Below are 26,123 nucleotides of genomic sequence, written 5' to 3'. Positions count from 1 at the left end.
ATATGTAAATTTGTAGGCATGACGGATACTTTCTCTGATGTGAGCCACCAAAACATCTATTGGATCAGACACTTTATTAATTGCAATACATCTCAGGTCCTGTACATGAATATTATTATTTTGTTACAGTTTACGCAGCGCTTTACAAAGTATGGGTAGACAGTACGGTTATAATACAATTCGATACAGGAGGGATCAGAGGGCCCTGATCGTTAGAGGTTACAATCTAGAAGGGAGGGTCAAGTGGAACAAAATGTTATAGCTGTGGGGGATGATCAGATGTAGAAAATGAAAATACAGTTGTCAGGTGTGGGTAGGATAGGCTTCTCTGAAGAGGAAGGTTTTCAGGGATCGTTTAAAAGCTAATAGAGTAGGAGATAATCGGACAGATTGGGGTAAGGCGTTCCATAGTATTGGTGAGGCTCTGGAAAAATCCTGGAGACGAGCATGGGAGGAGGTGATGAGGGAGCTAGAGAGCAGGAGGTCTTATGAAGAACGAAGAATGATTAGGTTGGTAGTTTGAGACTAGGTCAGTGATGTAGCTGGGGGCAGAGTTGTGGATGGCTTTGTAAGTAGTTGTTAGTATTTTGAATTTCATTTGTTGGGTGAGCGGAAGCCAGTGGAAGGATTGACAGAAAGGAGTAACAGACACAGAGCAGTTGGTAAGGTGGATGAGTCTAGCAGCAGCATTCATGATAGATTGAAGGGGGGATAGACTATGTAGAGGTAAGCCAATGAGGAGGGAGTTGCAGTAGTTGAGGCAAGAGATGACCAGGGAGTGAATTAAGAGCTTTGTTGTATCATTAGTTAGAAAGGGGTGTATTTTGGAGATGCTGAGGTTGAGTCCAGGACTACACCTAGGACCTTGGCATGTGGGGATGGGCTTATGGTTGTGCAATAGATTTTGACAGAGAGATCAGGGGAAGAGGCACGTGGGGGAAGAAAAATGATAAGTTTGGTTTTGGATAGATTAAGTTTGAGGAAGTGGTGTGACATGCAGACTGATATATCTGTAAATTAGTGATACCTGAGGAGACTGAAGGAGTGAGCTGAGGGGTAGAGCAATAGATTTGGGTGGCGTCAGCTTAGAGGTGGTATCAGCTAATCTCCTAGAATAGAATGCCCCTGCCCTATGCTGTATGTGGTTAAAACAAAACGCCTGTTAAAATGTACAGATAGGAGAACATCTATCAAGTATCTGAACCCCAGATGATGAGAGCCCATTGGCCAAACATTTAGCAAAATATCATCAGTGGTGCCCAGATGGATTAAAGGTTAAAGGCTTCTATGCACTGAAATTATCGAGCAGAAGAGGGGACTACAACACTGTATTACTCCAAAAAGAGAAGGAGTGGATTTTTCGTTTAGGATGTCTTGCTCCGAAGGGGTTAAACATGGAATAAAATTTACAGGTTTTCCTACCCCCCCCCAGATAGTATGGATAGGGTGGGAACAATGCTAGATGTGACACACCATATCATGGTTAGGTCATCATATACCTATGGGTAACAAACAATGATGTATTTACCCCTCTCCACTATTTATAATCTTCTTCTTCTCTTTTCTTCACTCCATACTCTCCTCAAAAGTGTTCCTCTCCAGTGATCAAGCAAATGTAGCTGCTCTGTATACACAATCTGTGCCTGATGTATATATTCAAGCTGTGTATGTTTTTAATTGTAGATATTTGATGTGTAACTCACTGTGCCAATGTGATCTCAAATTTGGCCACAAGATGCCAGTATACACTATTACCAAGCCAGATGTACATATTCAAGCTGTATGTTTGTTCAATGGTAGATAGTTGATGTGCAATTCATTGTGCCAAAAATTGGCCACAAGATGGCAGTATGCACCATTATCAATCCAGGACACCAGCCAGAACCCCAGTAAGGGTTAAAACTGTAAGCAAAATGGGCAGGAAGTGATGTCACAGGATATCCCATGAGGGGGGTCATTTCTAAGCCTTTTTAAGAGGCAGGGAATTTGGTGTCACCCCACCCTGATGAAACCCATGTGCTAGGTGGGTGAAACGCATTGTTGTAGCACCCCACACACTCCCGTTTATTCAACCATGTACAGGCGATCTACCATCTGATTGCCCATATCCAATTACGACAAACTGGAAGTGAAAATCCTGGAAACCAGAAATAAAACTGGAAATGAGCGGCCGGCTGGCCAGAGATGGATGTACACTAAGCTTGCAACAGGGGAACCCAAGTGACTGGCAGCACCAACATCAGCGGGCAACAGCGAAATGTGGATGCAGGAGGAAGGCTTCCCCCCCCCCACCATGGAAGATGGTGGACAACTACATGTGAATCCCACCTCCTGCCTTAAGAGGCATATCGTCGGGGCTTTGTGGATGTGGATCTTAGTGAGGGACTCCCTGCAGACTGGGGTGACACTAGCAGTGATGTGATCACCAATTGTGTCACCAATTTATGTGAATAGCCTGGAGTTGCACTTTGATACCCAGTGACCACACTTGAATTGCCCCATCACCATTGCATCATTCATCCCTATGCCGTACCTCTTGAAATGGAATCCCCTCTATTTCGGTTTTGAGCCCTCATGTTTCTGCCCTTTGTTGGGTTTGTGCAGACAGCAATGGCTTTGAATTGGTGAATACCACAGGAACTCAGAACTTGAATATAACATCCACTGCTGTATTTGTATGCTGGTCCCCCACGGATTCTTCCTTTACACTTAATACTGATGACACAGGGCATAAGTGGGCCTGGATGTCCTCAAGGTAGGCACCCAGCATTCAGTTGCAAGTGCACCGTTGGTTTCCCAGGAGCCCTTCAGACCCATTTGTAGGAGTCATCTGCTAAAGTTTTTACACTGTCAGGATAAGATGTACATGATTGCAGGTTTGGTTGATTTTACCAATACTTGGGACACATGGTATACAGTGGGCCTGGATGTCCTAAAGGTAGGCACATAGCATGTAGCTGCAAGTGCCACGTAGGTTTCTCAGGGCCCCTCTAGACCCCCTTTTGCACATGTCATCTTTACTAACCTGTTTAGTGTCTTGTATGGATGGAAGTGGCATGGCTGGTATCCCGGGAGTGTGTTTTTAGAAGAACAACGTTGTCATTTTAAACTTTTTTTCCATCTTATGTGAATGTTTACAAATTGTTAATTTGTGTGCAAATTTTCAATAAAGCTTATCTTAGGAGTACTCCGCTGTGTGTTCCCACCTCTCTTCTTGAGGGTACGGACCCCCTTTTTTGAGGATCTTTCCTCACCCTCTGCCCACTCTCTGTGTGTATAGACACAGACAACGCAGATCTGCCTCACCCCCCACTCCCTCTCACAGGATTTGACTGACAAAAGCAGAAGCCAATGGCCTCCGCTGCTCTTAGCCAAGCCTATGAGAGGGGGAAGAGGGAAGAGAGCAGCTACAAACAGATACCGCACTGGATCGAGTGAGGGCTCAGGTAAAGGGGGATAAGGGAGCGGCTACCTAAACATTTTTTACCATATTGCAAGGAATGCATTAAAGTAAAAAATGTTTAGACTTTAGAGCCACTGTAAATTTAAAATAATTTTTCAGTTATTTATAACCTACTCCTAATAATCTGAACAAAACCAAAGTTTGAAAATGTATTTTTGTGAAGATCCCACACATTTACTTCCTTGAATTCTGTGACTATGTCCTGTGAGTAGGCACTGCTGTGTCACCCATTTCACAGAGCCTGCCCTCTGAATTACAGGAGGTGTTGAGAGGAGGAGTTTCAAGAAGTGGAGTCAGTACAGGAGGCAGCAAGGAACCATGTAATATGTGGACCTTAGAAATTAAAAGTCAGGGGCGTGATCTGGACATGGCCATGTGAAGACAAATCTTGTGGGAGCTCCTGGCCTCCCCCTGCCAATTCCAGCATAACTAGCCTATCTCACACCGGCATGCTCTCAGCAAAATGACACAAGACAAGATCGTCAACCCGAGTGACCTGTTCCAACACTCCTAAGGGGGAAATCCAGCGCTTCTTCCCGAGGTTGCAGAAAGTTTCCCCGGGTGCCAAAATGGTGGCTCCACATGGCCCTTCTCAGAGGACCCAGGACATGCAGTCTCAACCTTCCTCTCCTAGTCCCTCCACAGCCTCTGACTTCTTACCGGGCACGCCGGCAGCCTTCCGCCCAGACGTGACTGATTCCCTACAACACTCGGGGGCGAATCGCCTAGACATGGACATCCACACATTACTACAGGCCCTCCCCACTAAAACCGAAAATTCAAGCCCTTATCCTCCGCCTGGAGGAGGCACAATCGCCAAGACATTCAAGCGGTAAGAACAGACATGCAATCGCTCTCAGATACGGTGGACTCGGGAGAAGCCTCACTGTCTGCTCTGGAACTCCGGGTGGCTGCCCTAGAACATTCACATTAATCACAGATGGACACAGCCGTGGCCTTACAACTACATCTGGAGGACCTGGAAGACCAGAGGCGCTGAAAAAACTTGTGGCTCCAGGACCTCTCGGAGGCTACGGGCACAGAGGAACTGGTGGAGACAATCACTGCCATCTTCCACAAGCTACTGGACTTCCAACATCTCTGGAGCTGGACAGGCCCCAGATCACCTGGTCCTAGCAGGCCACATGACATTATCTGACGGATACAATGCTACACTCAAAAGGAAACCATCCTCCGCAGGGCATGGAAACATGGAGCAGTGGTGCAATGGCACCACTGCCAAGATCTTACTGGATCTCTCCAGAGCGACTCTACAATGCAGGGACCTTCTGTGACCTATTCTGGACCTTGCAAGGCAACAGGAATGCACATACAGATGGGGTTATCCGTTAGCACCTTCTGTAAAGCTACAACATCCTTCACTTTGCATACCCAGGCAGATCTACCGGCCTTGTTTTCCTTTCTGAAAACCGATCCCATCCAAGTTCCCAACTGGCTCCTCATCATCCCGGGTCCGACGGGCCGCTTGGGCCTGTTCACAAATGAGGACCCCCTGCAGGCTCACTTGCAGAGATCCAGGAGGAGATCCTGAGCCCCATCCATTGAAGGGTCATTTGAGTCATGACTAGAATGATCCATACTGGTACCACTTACTCTCACCCACGCTATATACTTTTTGAAATGTTCACTGCTGGTGCATTACACATATACTACTGTAGTGTTTTCGCCCTGTAACCTCCTCTTAATCATCCTCGGTGTGACAGCTTTACTGCTTTTTTTTGGATGCTATAGACTCCTTCAATAGGGCGATTCTGGATTAACCCAGATACCTATCCAGTCCACTTGAAGAGACGCTGAAGGGCTTGGTTCCCTAATGTTTTTTCCCTGCTTCATAAGCCATATAGTTGTTATGACTACTGCAGGGGTACCAGATCTAAGTTGGGATATTATGGCTCCCATGGGTACAACACCCCTCTGCTATATGAAGGGCTATGTGCCTTATTGTGCCTTTACCGAGTGTATATTTATGGGTTCATGCTGTAGGTGCCTGAAGGAGTCGGCATCAGCAAGAGTTTAGACTGCATACCCCTTGTCCCTAGAGAGAGGGTTCATTATTCCCTACGGGCACTGGGATAGGCCCTGACTGATCTGGGCAAGCCTTGGACATGTCATACTATGGCCAGCTCCCTGGCCTGTCTGGTTGTATGGTGGGAGGAGAATACTACAGGTTATGGAGAATGCCCTCTATATTTATACGTGAGTTGTTCTTTCCTTACAGGAGTGCTCCCGCCCCTCCTGGTATAGACCCATGCCACTCCCCAGGATTGATGATGGCTCTGTACTCTTCCGACTGGCTGGGACGATCTCCAGGGGAGCGATTTCCCAATATCTAGCTCACTACACTGTACTCCAATAGATATGTTGAACTAGAGTGTTATGAGTTGAGCTCTTGATTAATCCATTACCTAACATAGCCCTGAAGTATATACGGCCAGACCCTCCTCCTAGGTTAGGAGAGTCAGTGAGAACTAACTGATACCAGCCACAAAATGGCCATTAGTCTGCATTTAGAACCGGGGAACTTCCCCCCCCTCCCTCTGCTAGAACGGGTCCGACCCTTTCTGCCCTGAAGAGTCTCATGTGCTTCAAGATTTAAAGTCACATCATCCTTATGGTGGATCCATACATTGATCGGGTTACGACCCGGTAACCCCTAGCGGGACATGGCCACAAGTTTCTGTTAATTTTCTCTTGTGTTGGTTTACAAATTGTTTAGTGTTATTGCATGCACTGTACTTTACTCATTGGATAGTATGGTCGGGATGGGTAGGGTTGGTCAGGAGTTCTCTTCCTGGCTTTCTCTAATCACTCTCACAAATAGGCCCATGCTCAATTCCCAGTCTTGCACTGGTGAGTGTATTAGCAATATTTTGCTGCCGTTCTTACAAATAGAGGTTGTACCTTATAACAGCTACCTCTCTCTGTTCTTTAACTGTCTACTTTCTAGTACTTTTCTGCCTTATCCCATCTTTATGCTCTCCTGTCTTGTCCCTATCCCCCTTCCTTCCCCACCCTTGCCTACCCCCCCCCCATACCCTATCCCCCCTGAACATGGATGTCGTCAGGGTACTCTCGCTAAATGCTAAAGTACCTAATGTCCCTGAGAAAAGACGGATGTTATTACAGGATTTGCAATGACTTAAAGCGGATATTGATTTTATTCAGGAAACCCACTTCAGAGATGACAAACTACCTATACTCAAGTACAGGTTCTTCCCTATGACATACCATTCTACCAACTAGCTAAGTCGCGGGGAGTCCCTATTCTTCTATCAGGAAAAGTGCCCTGGACTTGTCTGAACACCATTACAGATCCAAATGGATGTTTCCTGTACCTAAAGGGCGTGATTGGCAGCGTCAGGTAGACATTGGCAAATTTCTATGTCCCAAACAGTCAACAGGACCTCTTGATTCCCTCTGAGGATACATCTTCAGGGTCTTCTTCACTTTCTCCTGGCTTCCACAAACATATTGTACAATCCTTTGATAGGGCCCAATTGTTGGATGTTTATGGTGTCTTCTGCACTCAGGCAAAAAGGATTACACATTTTACTCTTTGCCCCATAAACTATACTCACATATAGACTACTTTTTAATTACACAATCAATTGCATGTGGTACGGGACTCCTCTATAGGCTCCATTACGTGGTCAGACCATGCCCCTGTGATCTTGTCCTATGCACTCACAGATGCCCTCATGTCAAAGAATAGGACATGGAGGCTGAATGAGAGCCTCTTACAGGATAAGGAGGTGCTGACAGATGTCACTAAAGAACTTGATTTCCACTTCCAAACTAATGACAATTCAAACTGCGATCCTGGAACCATCTGGGAAGCCCATAAAGCAGTCATACGTGGAGTGCTTATTAAACATGGTCCTCGGATCAAAAAGCAACGTATGATACAATTGACCTCTCTCTTACGGGACTTACAGGCCCTAGAATCCCGTCGCAAACACGGCCCATCACTACCTTTAGAGAAAAAACTACACTTCAAAGCTAAGGCGGCACTACAAATCTGTCGGAAAATGTCATACGAATTGGCAAATAAATGTGGTAGACTACTGGCCAGGTCCCTCCGAGAACAGAAATTAGCAACCTACACACCGCACGTAACATCTCCTGCTGGACAAAAAGTAACTCTGCCCAAACACATTGCACAAGAATTTAAGGTATTCTGTGACTCCCTCTACAGCCTACAAACAGCGCCCCCCTCCAAAGAACGCATAGCGGAGTACTTAGCTTCCTCCCAAATGCCTTAACTACCTACTACTGTGGCTGAGACACTGGAAGACCCTATCACATTAGATGAACTTCAAAGGTCCATAGGGACAACTAAACTGGGGAAAGTGCCGAGACCAGATGGCCTCACAATACAGTACTATAAAACCCTACTACCCTCTCTTTGTCATTTTATGGTCAAAATGTTTAACGCACTGGGGTCAGGAATGTCTCTCTCTAAGGAAACCCTACAAGCCCATATATCAGTGATCCCTACAGAGGGCAAAGATCCCACACGTCTTGTGGGAGTTATAGACCAATATCCTTACTCATCAACCTCAAATTGTTTACCAAAATTTTAGTGACCAGACTCCAGCAGCATCTACCACATTTAGTTCATGTGGACCAGGTAGGCTTTGTACCATCTTAACAAGCCAGAGACAATACAGTCAAAGTCCTCAATCTGCTATATGTAGCCAATACCACCCACACTCAGTGTATATTTCTGGGAACTGACGCCGAAAAGGCCTTTGCCAGGTAAACTGCCAATTTTATGTTTTTGGTTTTAAGATATGCAGGGTTAGGACACACCATGCTTAATTGGATCTCAACAATCTATTCTTTTTTTTTTTTAACAAACAGGTGTGCTTTATTGTATCACAAGGAAGAAGGTTACATAATACCTCTTGACATAATTCAGAGCATTACATGACAGATAAGCATGAGCAATCGCATAGCAGTGTCATACATGTGCAGGAGGTGAAACATCAGTACATGTCAACGTTCTAGACAAAATGATCACAGAGAAAAGTACCTCATGTATCCGGGGATTACCCCTCCCTCCCCCCCACATAATACATGAATCCACCGTGGCCCTCTAAGATGAGAGCCAAGGTGTCCACACTTTCTCAAATTTCCATGGACAACCTCGATTGATATATGTGATTCTGTACATAGGTATAACTGCTTCAATCTGTGCCTCCCAGGCCGATACGGTCGGGGGTGAGGGGTCTGTCCACTTCATCAGTATCTCCCTCTTGGCATAATAAAGTAGAAGGGAGATAAGCAATTTTAAATGATAGGCTCTTTGTTCATTGTCATGAATCCCGAGAAGGGCCAACTCCGGAGTGATTGGTATGGATATTTGCAACCTGGAATTTATCTCTGCAAATATTGCACACCAATATGTTGCTATCAATGGGCATTCCCAAAACATGTGGAAAAAAGTTCCAATATGACACTTACATTTGTTACACATAGGGTCTCTGTCAGGGAATATGCGATGGAGCCTCTGTGGGGTGTAATAAGTCCTATGTATAAATTTGACCTGGATTAACTTATCCCTGGATGCAATCACCAATTTAGGGCCATTATCTAGACATTCCTCCCAATCCTCTCTGTCTAATGATGGAATGTCGGTGTGCCAACTGTCCCATAATTTTGCTATTTTAGGAGAGTCCCTACCCAGGAGTACAGCATACAAGGTGGAAAGGGGCCTAGAGACATCTCCAGACGCCAATAGCTCCTCAATGGGATCTGCTTGAAGCAAAGGTGTCTGAGGAAACTGAGCCCGTGCCGCATGTCTTAGTTGAAAACATCTAAACCTCATCCCTCTGGGCAGCTGGAATTTATTCATAATTTCGGTGATAGAGAGCAAATCCCCTCTGGGCATAATTTGTTCTATAGTTGTAATGCCGAACCTGGCCCAAAGCTGTGGGTCAGGCACAGTCCGGAAGTGTTTAAGAGCTGGATTTCCCCATAGCGGGTTCGCTGGCGATAACTGACCCGGAGAGAGGAATCTACGTCTTGCGGCCACCCACACCCTCCACGTCGCCCGAGTGGGCCCAGGAACTCGCGTATACGCACCCGGTCCTCGATAGGGAAAGTTACGTAGATCAGTAAGGGAGCCCAAATAGTTTGCCTCAAGGCAGACTGCCGCATTCATTTTAGAGCCCTGAAACCACCAGTAAACCGACACCAACATAGCCGCCCAGTAGTATACCTGAAAATTGGGGAGGGCTAATCCTCCAAAACAGGTAGGTAGCCACAAGGTGGAGCGCGCCAATCTGGGGTTCCCACCCCTCCAAATAAAAGTACCCACCAGACCACCAACCTCCCTAAAAAATGAAGCAGGGACCCACACCGGGGAATTTCTAAAAACATAATTGAATTTAGGAAGCATCATCATCTTAATGAGGCCGATGCGTCCCAATAGATTTAAGGGCAAGTCAGCCCAGGCCAAACACTTCGCACGCAACATACTCACGATGGGGCTCAAATTTTTAATTATAAAGTCTGATGGGTTTTTCGTGATCACTATCCCCAAATATTTAAACTCCGTCACCCACTGTAGTGGGGAGGATGATGGCCCAGAGGCAGCTGCGTCGTCCAGAGGGAACAGTACTGATTTGGTCCAGTTAATCTTTATACCAGATAACCCCCCAAAGTTGTCAAAGATTTTCAATGCCGCAAGGAGAGACGGGCCCGCATCATTCAGGTATAGAAGCGCGTCGTCCGCGTACAGGGACAGCCGCTCTTCCAGCAGACCCACCCGCAAGCCCAGGACATCCGGAGCACTCCTGACTGAGATTGCCAGTGGCTCCAACGCCAGAGCGAACAGGCTGGGGGAGAGCGGGCAGCCCTGCCTCGTGCCGCGGAATAAATCAAAGGGCTCCGAGACCCAACTATTTGTACGGACCCTAGCTCTGGGAGCCTGATACAACAATCGAATGCCATGTATAAACTTAGGGCCAAACCCAAATCTCTGTAATACCAGCCACAAATAGTTCCACTCCACAGAATCAAACGCCTTTTCGGCGTCGAGAGAGGCTACAACTCTGGTCCCTACGTTGTCATGTGGAATGGTAAGATTGAGGAAGAGACGCCTCAGATTGATATCGGTTCCCTTGCCAGGCATAAATCCGGTCTGATCTATACCGATCAGGTCTTCTATGACGTGAGATAAGCGGATAGCCAGAACTTTCGCAAAGATCTTGGCGTCTACATTAAGTAGCGATATTGGCCTGTACGAGGCACAGTCTAGCGGATCCTTACCCGGCTTGGGAATCAACACAATTACTGCCTCGTTCATGGACTCTGGTAAAGATTCTAGGGCCATAAAATTAGATAATAGCGAGGTTAATTTAGGAGCTAGAATTTAGCTGAAGTTGGAATAAACTTCAGATGGTAGGCCATCTGCCCCAGGAGCCTTCCCCCCCTTGAGATGTCCCATAGCGACCTGAATCTCCTCTAGCGAGATATCCTTCTCCAATTCTTCCCTGGCTTCCGCTGTTAAGTTAGGGATGGACAATGAATCTAGAAACCTGACCAGGTCTGAGTCAGACGCCTCAGACCTGGAGGAGTAAACCTCTCGGAAATATTCCCGAAAACGAGTGTTAATATCCTGAGGGGATGTGAGTAACTGGCCGGAACTGTCCCTGATTGAACCAATAGGGGTAGCTGGGATATTACCCTTAGCCAACCATGCAAGGAGTTTCCCATTTTTCCCCCCATGCTCAAACACTCTTTGGGCCGAAAAGAGTAGCGCTTTGTTCGTTTGTGCCATCCTAGCTGTGGAGAGTCTGCATAGAGCCCGTTTCCACTCCCTATATCGGTCGTCTCCTGGGTTAGCGACAAAGTCAGCCTCCAGAATAGCCGCCCGTCTCTCAAGTTCCTCCAATTCATGAGCGGAGTCACGTTTAAGGCGAGCAATACTGGTCATAAACTCCCCTCTAGCCCAAGCCTTAAAGGTGTCCCACAGCACGATCGGTGGGGCAGAATCTACATTATCCGTCCAAAAATTGCAAATGGCTGCTGTTAGGGGTTCCTGCAGTCGCTCGTCATCAGCCCAGAACTTGGACAGCCTCCAAAGCCGGGGGCCCGGGGGGGCAGTCAAAGTCAACGTCAGGCAGAGGGGCGTGTGGTCAGAGATTCCCCTGGGAAGCACAGAAATGTCTTTAACGAATTGTAAGGCAGGGCATGAGGCATATATCAGATCGATTCTAGATAGAGTTTTATGAGAAGCAGAGTGGCAAGTAAATACCTTTGAGGTCGGGTATATGTGTCTCCAGACATCAGTGAGGGCATAAAGATCAGCCCACTGTCTGAGGTCCGGAGTATCACGAGCCGACCGGTGCAACCTATCTTGTTCCACCGAGGGGGCCATGTTAAAATCTCCCAGTAAATAAACAAAAGTTGTATCATATTGTACCACAGTTTGCATGATTTCATGAAGAACATTACCGTTAGCTGGAGGGGGAATATACAATCCGACTAATACCACAGTTTTGTCATATATGTTAGCATATAAAATTACGTATCTACCCTCCTTGTCTGTCTTGACTTCCAGAAGCCTAAACGGCACTGTCTTGTGTACTAAGATGCTGACCCCACGGACATACGTGGAAAATGTGGAGTGGTAATGTAGGCCGACCCAAGTCTTATTAAGACAAATGGTTTTGGTACCCTGCAGATGTGTCTCCTGGAGGATACAGATCTGCGGTTGGTGTTTTTGTAGGAACTTAAACACTAGGGATCTTTTCACTGCAGTGTTAAGGCCTCGCACGTTCCATGAGATTACCTTAAGTTCAGCCATTAGGTGGTAGAATTGATAGGGGTACACGGATCACCCAGCCCGAGGGATCAGCATCCGCACACTCAATTACATAAATTGTCATGCACACTCCAATATCTAGAAACCTTCCCCGTGTCGATACTCCAAAGCACATAGAAAAAAAAACAGAGAAAAACCCCCAAAGAGAAAATCTAAAGCACCTGAAACAACAAAATAGTGTTAACAAAAACAAACCTAGCATTAGACCCCACCCCCCACCCCGCATCCCCCACCCCAACCTAGGAATGCCTTGTTCCCCAAGCATCAACAAAGAAAAATAAGACCCCAAGTTCAGGGAGCGTGAACCAGTGGGTGTAGACCCTTAGTGGAGAGGATTGTCCACGTAAGGTGACGAGAGACTCCGCCGCCATTAAGAGTAAGGAGAAAATTAGCGTTCCAACCAACAAAGGTTATTTCGAACCTTCTCATTTCGGACCATTGTGGGTAAGTAGATGTGAGGATTAAATTAGCAGTACATGCAGAACATACATAATATATAAAAAATAAAAATAGAATATGTTCTCTGTTCAGGATAAATGAGGAAGACCATTCTGTAGCCCATGAAGACAGGGTATGTCAAACTCCAGGCAGTCTATCTGGCAAGGTGCTGTCTCCTGCGGTTAGCAGCTAATTGTCTCCCAGAGTGGAATTCCAGCCTTGGCATTCAAAATAAAGGGTGCATATCTCTTGCAGGTGAAAAAAGAGGAAGAAGTGAACCTGTAAAACGTATAATGGACACTAGAGTCCGCCAGTGACCCTCCTTCAGAGATTAAGGTTATCACTGAAATCTGAGCCTCCAAAAAAAGCCAAACAGGATATTGCTGCAGTAGATCAGTATAGCACAGTAAATCTTCATCTCTAAAAAAAAAAAAAAAAAAAAAAAAAAAAACAAAAAAACCCCCCAACATCTCAGGAACATCTTGTAAAGAACAGAAAAGGTTATCCCACAGTAGACTCAAACAGTGGCAAGCTTGAGAGTAGGTATCACCTGGCATAGCCAGGGGCACAACACTTATATTGTACACCGACAGGGAATACAAAAGGCACAACGGGTGCAAGGTTAAATCCCCTGTTGATATTTAAACAATCAGCGGCCAATAGTCAGAGCGGAAGTGCAGAGAAGCATTTTGCAGCGTTTAACTATTAGGGGGCAATGATTCCAGCCATGTGTTAGCATCCCTGGGGGAAGTAAAAAATCTGGTGGTTTCCCCGTCTTGAACCCTCAATCGTGCTGGGAACAGAACACTGTATCGAATGCCCTTAAGACGCATGGCAGCCTTCACTTGGTCAAAGGAGCGTCTGAGCCTTTGAGTTTCAACAGAGTAGTCAGGGAAGATAAGTAGCTTGTTATTTTGATGACGTATTTCTCCCTGCACTCTAGCAGCCCGTAGCACCTCATCCCTGTCACGAAAGTTCAGAAACTTTAGGATAAATGTGCGTGGTGGTGCTCCAGGAGGGCCCGGCTTGGGAGGGATCCGGTGAGCCCGCTCCACCGCATAGAAAGGTGAAAATTGAGCCCCTGGCAGGAGGGAACGCAGCAGGCCTTCAATAAACTCCGTCGGACATTTCCCCTCAGCTCCTTCCGCCAGACCTACAATACGGAGGTTGTTCCTCCTGTTACGATTTTCCGCATCTTCGGATTTATATTCCAGTGCTCTAATTTTGGTTTGCAGGGCCCTTAAATCTGTTCCATGAGACTCTACAGTGTCCTCCACTTGCCCCAGGCGCTGTTCCGCAGCAGAAAGTCTGCCCCTAATTTTATCCATGTCTAGCCTTATTAGACCAACATCTAATTGCACAGCATCTACCTTGGAGGTAAGGGTAGTAAGGGAGGCTTGGCAGTTTCCTATAGCCGCCAGGACATCCGCCAGGCCCGGCTGCGTGGAAGGGGACTGCTCCGGCTGTTCCGTCTGGGACGCCATGTCACCACTGGTGCGCCTCCCGGACCCCACGCGGCCCACACAGGCCGCCCCTGTCTCCACCAGATCGGGGGGAAATCTCAGCTGCTTACCCCTTCCTCCGGCTGGCCGTGATGATCGGCGGTGCATGTGAAGAATCCGTCAGCTTGGAGACCTGCTGCTGATGCCGCTCAAGGAATCCCCCACAAGTGAGTGCCAGGGGTGGATGTGGTCCCAGGTGTAGCAAAATGGCCGCTGCCCCAGAGACCAGGACGGGGCCTCAGACCCTCCAACCAGCAGCTACAGGGTGCAAAAATGCTGTGGCAGTGCCCACAGGTAGTCCGGTGGCCAGGGCAGGTAACCAGGGGCCCCCAGAGAGCAAGCTGTGGCAGGGAAATGAATACAAGCTGCCGCCGGGTGTAGCAAGATGGCCGCCGCTCCAGGCAGCAGGCCGGGGCCTCAGTCTCTCCAGCAAGCTGCCACAGGGCTTAAAGTTACTATGGCAGTGTCTACAGGTGGTCCGGTGGCCAGGGCAGTCAAACAGGGGTCTCTGGGGAGCAGGATGTGGCCAGAAACTGTGTCAGGGCCGCCGCCGGGTGCAGCAAGATGGCCGCCGCTCCACGGACTAGGCCGAAGCCGCGGCCTGTCCTACAAGCAGTCCCCGGGCGGGGAAATCCAGCGATCGCGGCCGCGGATGGCACTCCAAAAGGCCAGATTACCTTGATGGCCAGTCAGGAAGCAGGATAGGCTTGCTGATCACCGCAATTAGGTGAGGATCGCCCGGATTTTGGGAGGATTGTGTTCTGGAAGCGGAGCTCCTTCTAAACGCGTCCTACCCCATCACTCTCCAGGCCACGCCCCCCATCACCAACAATCTATTCTAACTCCACTGTTTAGGTCAGAGCTAATGGTGTTTTATCTGAACCCTTCCTGATTACCAACAGGACAAGATAGGGTTGCTCCCTATCACCCCTCCTCTTTGCCCTGTTGTTAGAGCCTTTCTTATGCGAAGTACATCTATACCCAGATATCACAAGTATTGACATTGGAGGCACTCAACAGAAAGCATCGGCATATGCAGACGACATGCTGTTTTCTCTTACAAATCCTTTAATCTCGCTACCAAACCTCCTTCACGAATTTGAGATTTATGGTGCACTATCAAATTTGAAAATTATTTTTAACAAGTCCAAAGCAGAGGGGGTGGGAATACCATAACCCCTCCTCTTACATCTTCAAGCGAGCTTTAAACTTAAATGGACGAACTCTGCGCTGAAGTATCTAGGAAGAATCATCCCCCCTAAATTCTCAGTTATTCAACCTGAATTTTCCCCCACTTCTGAAAAAAGTCAGAGCTCTCCTAAAGACATGGCATGCTGGACTGCATTTGTGGTTTGGCCCCTGCAATATACTTAAAATCATTATCTTCCCAATTTCCTATACTGTTCTAAGCCCTATCACTTTTTATCCCCTCTAGTTACTTCAAACAGACGCAATCATCATTTACTGACTTCATATGGGCCTGCAAACATCCACACCTACATAGAGGACAACTTTCACTACCCAAACAACATGGGGGCTGGCAGTGCCAGACATACGTAAATACTACCAAGCAATACACTTGGGTAGACTCATTGACTGGTGTCAACATCAACACACCAAGCTGTGGTTCCAGTTGGAACAAGCTCAAAGTGACATACCTCCTCGCAGAGCACCCTGGTGCTACCAATCGCTGTCAAGAAATATGAAACGCCACCCCCTTATTGGCCCCACTACAAGACTTTGCTTGCATCTTTTCACACAAGCCTCTCTCTCCTCCCCAAACTCGCCACTTTTCCCAATATTGGGAAACCCACTCTTTACACCGGGCTATCAAGATGCCACCTTCCAAATACTGATCTGGCCGCTTCCAGGCCTCTCACTTCTTGAGCGCAGGGAACTGGCCATCAATACCTGTCCTTACAAACCCCTCAGGTACATTTCAGCTAGACTTCTGGAGAGCTCTTCAACTTTGTAATTTCTTAAAGTCCATACCACCCCCCAGAAATTTTTGTCAACCCCTCACTACTCTTGAAGAGTACTGTTCGTACAATGGCATTCTGCCACATGTACTCTCTACCACTTATAAACTGTTGATTACACCCCCAGAAAACCACCAACCACCTTGCCTAACTAGATGGGAGCAAGACCTGAACTGTAAGTTTAAGTCTGAACCAACAACAACACATCATTTGGTTTACATACAAATCCTCCATCTGCAAAAAAATACAAGAAACTAATTTTAAAATTCTGACGAGGTGTTATCGTACACCAGGGGTGTCCAAACTTTTTTCAAAGAGGGCCAGATTTAATAAAGTGAACATGCGTGAGGGCCGACCATTTTGCCTGACATTCTTTGAACCATTAAAATTAAATACAAATTAACTATTTTATGTAAAGTTTATTGCAAACGGCATACTTTTCATTTCGACACATAGATGACAAATCTAAACAGGTGTTAAATCACTCTGCCTTTCATATCTGAAGGCCAAATGAAAAAAAAATTCAGGAAGCTGAAATATATGTCAGGAACATTGTAAAGTACATTACATATTATTGGTGATAAAGGTTGTCTGTCAACTTTTACTGTAAGTTCACAAAATATTAACAGAAAGTATACCTGTTGTGCCCAGATATATTAACAACTGATTTAGACCAACTGACATTAACTGAGATTTTACAATGTATTCATCTCAATTGAAAAAAAAAAACTTGCCTGCACACTGCTGTGTGTGGTGAAGAGTCTAAAGCTCCGTAGACACGATCGATTGTTGGCCAAAAAAAACGTGGACTTTTGTCCGAAGGGAGTTGGCCCAAACTTGTCTTGCATACAAACGGCAAGGAATGAAAGGCAGGAGAAGCTCATTAGCGACCCCTGCCTATGGGAACAGGGACTGAAACAAATAGGCAGTTATTGTAATGTATATTATTGATCATTTAACTGTTATAAATAAACTTTATTAAAAAATTCTGGAAGTTTCTAAGAAGGATCAGGTGACTAGAAGTACCAATAAGAAGAAAAAAGTATTTTAACGGTCGTCAGACCAACGGCAGCACTTCAAGAAGAAGGATCTCCTTGGTCTGTCTCCTCACCTTAGGCATGGAAAATCTACTGCGTCAGATGATGGAGCGGGCCTCTGCTCCTGACGGTGATTCCTGGCTGCGTTTCTGCCTCTCCTCCGCAGCTCCTCCGGTTCCATCTGCCTCTTTTCCTTCTCCTCCCCCCCCCTCTCTATTTCCCACAGCCACCTCCGGTCATGGCTTCTCTTCCAGGTCCCTCCGGTGTTCCGTTTCCGTTCAGGGCTCTTCCTCCGGGTTGTCATCCAGCTGTTTCATGGGCCCCCACAGTGATTGACAGCGCAACTCCGCCTGTGATGACGCCGATGTAGCCTCCTTTCTCTTCGGCTGCTGGCTCGGTACCTTCGATGGGACATGGCTTATGCGCAGTAGATACTGGCATAGAGCAGTCGGCGAATCTGACGTCGGTCCGCCGGATCGAATCCCAGGGAACTCCAGCAAAAAAGAAATGTAAAAACAAAGGTAATGGTAAGCGGTCTCTGCGGGACAATGATTTACTATTGCCTGTTGCCTCAGAAAATGTTAAAATTAATTTTAATGCTGGTGATGGTACTGCTTTGTCTTCCTCTTCTTTCCTTCCTGATTTACCAATTGACAATATGAGTGATGTTTTGCCTTCTCCTATGATGCGTCCTCTATTGATTTCTGATGCTATTAGTGCTTGTTCTTTTCCTACAGCTAACCCCTCTGGTTCAATGCATTCTACGCAGGCTGTTTCTGATGCTAATTTGGGGTCTGCAAGACCTGTGATTTCTACACAATCTATGCCACAGATGACACCTAGTGGTGAGTCTAATCAAATGCATAATTTGATGTTATGTATGTCTTCTTTTGCTTCATTTGCTGATAATTTTAAGAAATGTTTTTCTGATGGTTTAAATGTTGGGGTTTTACCTGCTGTGGATGTGCGACCGCCTGCGCATGTTCTGTCGGTCAATGGTGCTGATGTTCTGCCTTTATTGAATCCATCTTCACATTCAGTTCCTGAATGTTGCTTTAAAGAAGCCATGACATGCGAAATTTCTCCGCTTGGCTTCCATTTATCGCCGTCTGTCAAAAACAAAATTTGGAAAGGCGACTATATTGAGATACTCTCTCTTTTGCCATCATTTAAGGAAAATCGTATGGATGTTAGGGATTCCGACAAGAATGACTATGACAAGAGAAAATCTGCTCCGCGCAATTTTAATAACTGGCTACAGGCCTTTTGTATTTTCTCTAGTGTTATGGGTGAGCGGCGCCCGGAGCTCTGCAGCGGCCTTTTTAGGCATCTTGAGATTATCCTTGAGGCATACAATTTTCCTGGTTTGGCTTGGTTTTTTTACGACGAGTCGTTTCGTCAAAAACTTGCTATTCATAAAAATATGGCTTGGGGGACTAAAGATGTGGGTTTGTGGTTGAACCTTCTTATACCACGTAAACCCATATTGCCGGTGTCTTCTTCCCAACCTTTACAATTTAAGAAAGGTTTTTGTTTCAGTTTTAATGAGGGGCAGTGTAAATGGCCGAATTCGTGCCGTTATACACATGAGTGTGCTTCTTGTTCGGGTAATCATCCTGCCTCTCGTTTTAAAAAAATGCATTCCAACGTGGTTGCTCCTTCTAGGGATAGTTTTCGTACTGGGAGTAACACCGGTGAAATTGCCCGCCATGTTGCCGTTCCTTCTCATTTGGCCAAACCGCAGGATGGTGAAATTCTCGTTGAGGGTTTTTCATTTGGTTTTCGATTGCCTCAATTTTCTGGCCCTGGTTGTCTTTGTTGTGATAACCTTGTCTCTGTTCATCGTTTCCCTACCATTGTCTCTGGTAAAATTGCTAAGGAAATATCTGAAGGTAGGGTTGCAGGCCCATTTTTATTTCCTCTGTTTGCTGATTTTCGTGTTTCTCCTTTAGGTTTGGTTCCTAAGAAGGAACCCAATAGTTTCCGCCTCATCCATCATTTATCTTTCCCTGCCGGTTTTTCTCTTAATGACGAAATCGAACCAGAATTAAGTACTGTTACGTATACCTCTTTTGATGAGGCGATTTTCAGGATTCGCCGCTTGGGTATGTCTGCTGTTATGGCTAAGGCTGATATTAAATCTGCCTTCCGCCTGTTGCCCATACACCCTTCGGCTTTTAACTCGTTGGGTTTTCATCACAATGGTTTTTATTATTATGATAAATGCCTTCCCATGGGCTGTTCCTTATCCTGTACTTATTTTGAGATGTTTTCGACATTTTTGGAATGGGTGGTTACTTTCTTGACGGGTTCATCTAATGTATTACATTATCTTGATGATTTTTTATTTTTCGGTCCGGCGGATACTTCTGAATGCTTATATGTGTTCACTGAATTTCGTTTAACCTGCCGACGTTTTGGAGTCCCATTGGCCCTCAAAGTCAGTTTGGCCAACGACTTGTATTGAATTCCTGGGTGTTACCATTGACACTGAAGTGATGGAATGTCGTTCAGGCCAAGTTAGATCGTTTGAGGTTTATGATTTCTTTTGTACTTTCCAAACCTAAGGTTACCGTTCGCACATTGCAATCTTTGTTGGGCTTACTAGCCTTTGCTACGCGTATAATTCCTATGGGCCGTGTTTTTTCTAAACGATTGTATAGAGCTATTGCTGGTTGTAGATCTCCGAATCATTTTGTGCAGATCAATTCTTCTTTAGTATCTGATTTGTTGGTTTGGAATGATTTCTTTTCCTCGTACAATGGCCGTTCTTTTTGGCAAACGCCTTTCCAGGATAATTCAGTTGTTTCATTATTCACTGATGCAGCTGGGAGTGCGGGTTATGGTGCCTTTTATCAGGGTCATTGGTCGGCTGCGCGTTGGCCTGATTGTTGGCTTTCGTTGGGATATACGAAAAATGTTGTACTCCCTGAATTGTTCCCGATTCTAGTTTCCTTGGATCTTTGGGGTGCTCACCTTCGCAATTCCCGTTTGTTGTTTCATTCTGACAACAAAGAGGTTGCCTATGCGATCAATTGCTTGTCTTCTAAGTCTTTGCCTGTGTTAGCTGTTTTGCGTTGCATTGTTCTTAAATGTTTAGAACTTAATCTTTGGATTAAAGTTAAATACACCCCAGGGTACACTAATGTGATTGCTGATTCTCTTTCACGTTTTCAGATAGATCGGTTTCGTGCTCTGGCCCCAGAAGCGGATCTCCTTGGTCTACCTTGCCCGGAACGCCTATGGTCCGTGGTCTACGATCTGTGAATTCTGCATTGATGAACTCTCTTGCTCCTTCCATGTGGGCGAATTACAACGCTGCGTGGTCTTTATGGAATGTCTTTTTGACTTCTTTGGGTGTTCCTTCTAGTTGTATCTCTGAGACTTTAGTTTTACGTTTTTTAGACTATTTGATGCGATGCACTTATTCGTATTCGCATATTGTTAAAATCTTGGCGGGGATTTCTTTCTTTTTTAAAAGCCGTGGTTTTCCGCCTTGTTCTTTCTTTTTCTTAGTTAAGCAGGTCCTGAAGGGTTACCGTAAACGCAGTTTCCGTAGTGATACTAGTGTTCCGGTCACTTTCTCTCTTTTGCGACATTTGATGGCTGCTTCTGCCTTTGTTTGTTATTCTACTGATGAGGATTTACTTTTTAAGGTCTCTTTTAGTTTGTTATTTTTTGGGGCTTTCCGCATTTCAGAATTGCTACCTAAGTCTTCATCCTCTTTAGGGGGTTTGTGGTTTTCTGATGTTTCCATGGGCCCTGATTTTATTCAAATATTTCTGCGATTCAGCGAAACTGATCAGTTGGGGAGGGGTCGGTGGATTGTTATTCCGCGATCCTTCGGTTCACCGGTTTGCGCCTTCTTCTGGTTGTCTACATATTTGCCATCTCGGCCCCTTGGTTCACCGCAATTGTTGCTTCACGACTCTGGTTCTCCACTTACTCAGCGCCAGTTTTCGGCTGTCCTTAAAAAATGTCTGCTTTATCTTGATTTGCCCCATTTATGTGTTACCAGTCATTCATTTCGTATTGGCGCAGTGACTGAGGCGGCCAAGTTGGGTTTCTCTGAGTCCGATATTAAAAAATTTGGGTGGTTGGAAATCCGACTGTTATAGTTCTTATATTAGACCTAATTTATGTTTTTTCTGATTTAAGGTTCTTCACACACTGTATGGCTTATTGGACATTCATTCATTTACTGGGCACATGTTCGAGCTTCCAACAGAGTCTATGGACTTAATTTAAATTTGGAGGGTGCAACTATTGATTGGCATGGTTACCGTGGAATGTCTTGGTTTGCTCTACGTTCTTTATTAACGGAATTGCTTTCTTCTTTCTCTAGTCCTGATGTAGTTATTATTTATTTGGGGGGTAATGATTTAGGGATTCATAAAACTTTAGATTTGGTTTCCCAAATTAAACTTGATTTTCTTCCTTTACGCTCTGTCCTCCCCTCCTCGGTTCTGATTTTTTCTGAGTCTATAGTCTGCTTGTATTTATTTATTATCATTATATTTGTACATCAGTTTTCAGCCTCTGATCCCATTGTCAGCCAACAAATACGAAAACAGTGATGTACTACGTTGTTTTTGGGCTCCTTCTGCTAATTTCGTGTTAGTAGAAGTTTGGTGAGTTGTTGATTCGCGCTTTTCATTCCGCACTCTTCAGTTCCTTTCTGAACGGCCGTTCGTCAACCAGACATGTTGCGGAATAGGAGTTGATAACGTGTTATTTATTATTGGCCTTGGAGTTGCTTTGACATTATTTTTTTTGGTTGAATAATAATTTGATTTGGTATATTTTCTATATTTTTGGATGCATAGAATACACTTTTTGGTTAAGTTCTATTGGCAGATAGCATGTCTAATTTTATTTGTTTTCTTTTTTTAATGCACTAATAAAATATTGTGTAGAATAATACTTGGCTATGTGTTTTACTTCAAATGACAGTTTGGGAGTAGGCAGTTACATTTAAAAAATACAATGTAAAATTGACAAGGGAAACCAACATAGTTGTATCTTTGATCTTAAAAACTAGGGGATAATGGTGTTGTGGTAACTTGCCCAAATAAAAAAAAAAGCATAACAATATTATTCTTGATATCACTAGAAAAAAAAAGCCTTTGAAAATGTGTTTGCAATAACTCCATCAGTATCACCAGCAAAGCAGCTTCATTATTATCCCATGAAAGAAGAAGACAATTGTGCGCTCCATTTTGAGATTCCATAATTTGCCACGTCATGAACGCTACTTTACAAGACCGACTGCTTCCGGCTCGTCCTTGCTTCCGAGCATGCGTGTTTGTACTTTGGACTTTTGTCCGACAGACTTGTGTACACACGCTCGGAAAATCCGACAACACACATTTGTTGGTGGAAAATTTTAAAACCTGCGATCCAACATTTGTCCGCGGAAAATCCGACAACAATTGTCCGATGGAGCATACAAACGGTCGGATTTTACACCAACAGCCTGTCATCACACATTTCCCGTCGGAAAATCCGATCATGTGTACGACGCTTAAGGATGAGCTTGGGCATGTTATTTGGATATATAAATCTTTTGTGGCCCCAACAAATCCCCACGCGCCGCTCAGGACTAAGGATGAGCTTGGGCGTGTTCACAACTCCACGTGCCCAAGCCCGTCGGAAGCTGACAGCGTGCAGCGCCAATCACAGGCACTGAGACATTTCCCGATCTCTGCAGCTGCGGACCAGGAAATGTCTCAGTGCCTGATTAGCGGTGCATGCTGTCAGCTTCCCGACGGGCTCGGGCACGTGGAGTTGTGAACACACCCGAGCTCATCCTTAGTCCTGAGCGGTGCTCAGGGATTTGTTGGGGGCCACAAAAGATATTTATATTACCAGTGGGGCCATATTAAAACGGAGTACGGGCCGCAATTGGCCCGCGGGCCGGACATGCCTGTCGTACACTGTCACGGTTGCATCGGTTCTTTCACTCAACTTCAGACTGCTGCTGGAGATGGCAGGAGGAACGAGGAACACTCTTGCAGATCTTCTGGTCGTGCCCCAAACTCAAACAATTTTTGAAGGGGGTCTGTCAAACTGTACAAAAATTCACATTAAAAAAAACGTCCAATCCGAGATGACCCAGCTTTCTTCCTTCTCCATGCCTCCACTATTCCAGAACCTAGTATGTGATCCTGCACTTCTGGGTCTGGGGTGCATGCCGCCAGATTAGAGACAGAGGGAGCTGATTGGCAGGTACGGCAGAACTGATATCCACCAGCACCGCCGATGCTTCAGTACACAGGCAGAACAGCGGTCTGCCTATGTAAACAAGGCAGATTGCTGTTCTGTCAGAACAGAAGGCATGGATCCTGTATCTCTGCTAACCAGGGGCACCGATCCATACCTTCTCCTAGTACAAGCATCTCCCCACAGTAGTAAAGCACTGGGGAGGAACACATTTAACCCTTTGATAGCACCTGATGTTTAACCCCTTCCCAGCCAGTGTCATTAGTACAGTGACAGTGCATATTTTTAGCAGTGATCACTGTATTAGTGCCACTGGTCCCCAAAAAATATCAAAAGTGTCAGTGTCCTGACTGTCCCTTGCAATATCGCATTGCAACTATAGGTCGCTGATAGCCACCACTAACAGTAAAGAAAAATATAATATCCCATAGTTTGTAGATGCTATAACTTTTACGCAAACCAATCATTATACACTTATTGGGATTTTATTTACTAAAAATATGTAGCAGAATACATATTGGCCTAAATTGATGAAGAAATTTGATTTTTTTCAATTCTTGTATTGGATATATTTTATAGCGGAAAGTAAAAAATATTGATTTTTTTTTTTTTTCAAAATTGTCAGTCGTTTTTTCTCTATAGCACAAACAAATAAAAACTGCAGAGGTGATCAAATACCACCAAAAGATAGCTCTATTTGTGGGGAAAAAAGGGCATACATTTTGTTTCAGTACAGAGTCGTACGACCGCGCAACTGTCAGTTAAAAAATAATGCAGTGCTGCATTGATAAAAATGGTCTGGTCATGAAGGGGGTAAATCTTCCAGAGGTCAAGTGGTTAAGATGTAAAACTTACCTGGTATTTCAACCTGAAGCAGAGATAAAAGTTTAAGTATAAAAATAGGTATCCAGCAGAGGGCATCTGTGAAAACGATAAAAAAGAAGCGCTTGGCCAATGTCATTTCTTTCTTGATGTGGTTGTGGATTTCAGTTGCCATTATTGCAGTTTGATGGATACTATAAAACATACTACTGTATGAAAACACAATGATGATGAAAGCTGCCAAATTCACACCTGTTGGAAAAATATAAAACACAGTACAAAATTAGCAATTGCTATTTATGATTTTTACTAAATTATCTTTGATTATAATCAGTACAAAAAAGTACCAGAATGAATACATGTGAAAATGTTATACATACTGTTAAATGATGCTATATATAAATGTAAGATGATTTACACTCCTGGGACCTATTTAATTGCAGACATGAAACGGTGCTTGCCAGCACCTGTCCATGACTGTAAAATGTGATCTACATAATCTGGCAGCACTAGCTGTTCTCTATAAAAGTAATTTGCATTCACTGATTGCTGCCTGTGGGAAACAAAAGCGTATCAAAAGCCAGTTACCAAAATCAATATATGTTACCTTGCCTTAACAATGAGTATATTTTTTCAGTGCTTTTTCTGAAAAGACTTTTTAACCATTTTTATTGAGATTTAGCAAAAAGCATATACACTTTTTGTACATTTCATAATACAGTCATACAGTGCTGAAAGAAGTACAGAGGTATACACTAACAGAGGTACAAACGAATATACAAACAAATATTGCACCTTATATAGGCAGATGCTGGAAACTGCAAAAGGCAAAGATTAAAACCATACAAAGCAAATGTTATCCATTAATGATATGCTCTATTGAACTGCCTGACAGTTTTCCTTTATACAACTAAAATACCATTAACCCGATAATCCCTCTGAAGAATTATTGCCTTTTAACGTAAGCAGTTCTTCTAATGCCGCGTACACACCAGCGGACTTTTTGACCGGACTGGTCTGGCGGACAATACGACCATGTGTGGGCTTCATCTGAGCTGCAGTAGACTTTTTGAATCTTTACATCAGAACTCCGCCGCACCCAGTTCCTATCGAAAAGTCCGCTCGTCTGTATGCTAGTCCGACGGACGAAAACCGATGCTAGGGCAACTATTGGCTACTGGCTATCAACTTCCATATTTTAGTCCGGTCATACGTCATCACGTACGAATCCGTTGGACTTTGTTGTGATCGTGTGTAGGCAAGTCCGTTCATTCGGAAAGTCCGTTGGAAGTCCGTCGAAAGTCAGTCGAATAGTCTGTCGGACCAGTCCGGTCGAAAAGTCCGCTCATGTGTACATGGCATTAAAGAGGCAGGGCAACAGAGAGGTGAGAGTAGGGCAAAGAGTAGGGGAGAGAGAGCAGAGTGACAAGAAAGGGAAGAAGGGTAGGGTATACACTAGGCACCAGTATTAAAAGTGGGATTTAATCCATGATGACCAGGGTTCCCATAATTTGGATAGCTTGATAAGGGCACATCTATCTGTTGCTAAGATCTTTTCATAAGCAAAAGTGGTCTTGGACCTGCTTTATTACACTTAACACTGATGGTGGTTAGGGTGATTTCAAGATTTTTGTGATGTTCCGTCTAGCAGCTGAGAGGATATGTGTTACTACTTTGTGGTATTGTCAGGGTAGAGTGTCTATATTAGTGGTGGCTGGTGCTCAGAATTTTTGGGGGGGTGCAAACAAACTGAAAAATCAAACTGTTAGTAATGCAGGTCTGTAAATAGCCATTTATGAGGTGATT

The 26,123-nt window shown here is 44.9% G+C and overlaps 1 protein-coding gene across 1 annotated transcript in view; it reads right to left on the bottom strand.

The window, feature by feature from the left end:
• RXFP1 (relaxin family peptide receptor 1) overlaps positions 1-26,123 on the bottom strand; it is a 522,477-nt gene that overhangs the window by 45,276 nt on the left and 451,078 nt on the right. The window contains exon 17 of the mRNA XM_073605821.1: positions 24,351-24,569. Within this exon, the coding sequence (XP_073461922.1) occupies positions 24,351-24,569 (219 nt within the window). The remainder of the gene's footprint in view (positions 1-24,350; positions 24,570-26,123) is intronic.

The sequence above is a fragment of the Aquarana catesbeiana genome, linkage group LG01, assembly GCF_042186555.1.
Source record: "Aquarana catesbeiana isolate 2022-GZ linkage group LG01, ASM4218655v1, whole genome shotgun sequence".
In the NCBI taxonomy this organism is placed as follows: domain Eukaryota; kingdom Metazoa; phylum Chordata; class Amphibia; order Anura; family Ranidae; genus Aquarana; species Aquarana catesbeiana.
Note: the sequence above shows the minus strand (reverse complement) of the source record. Positions and strands in the feature narration are given on the sequence as shown.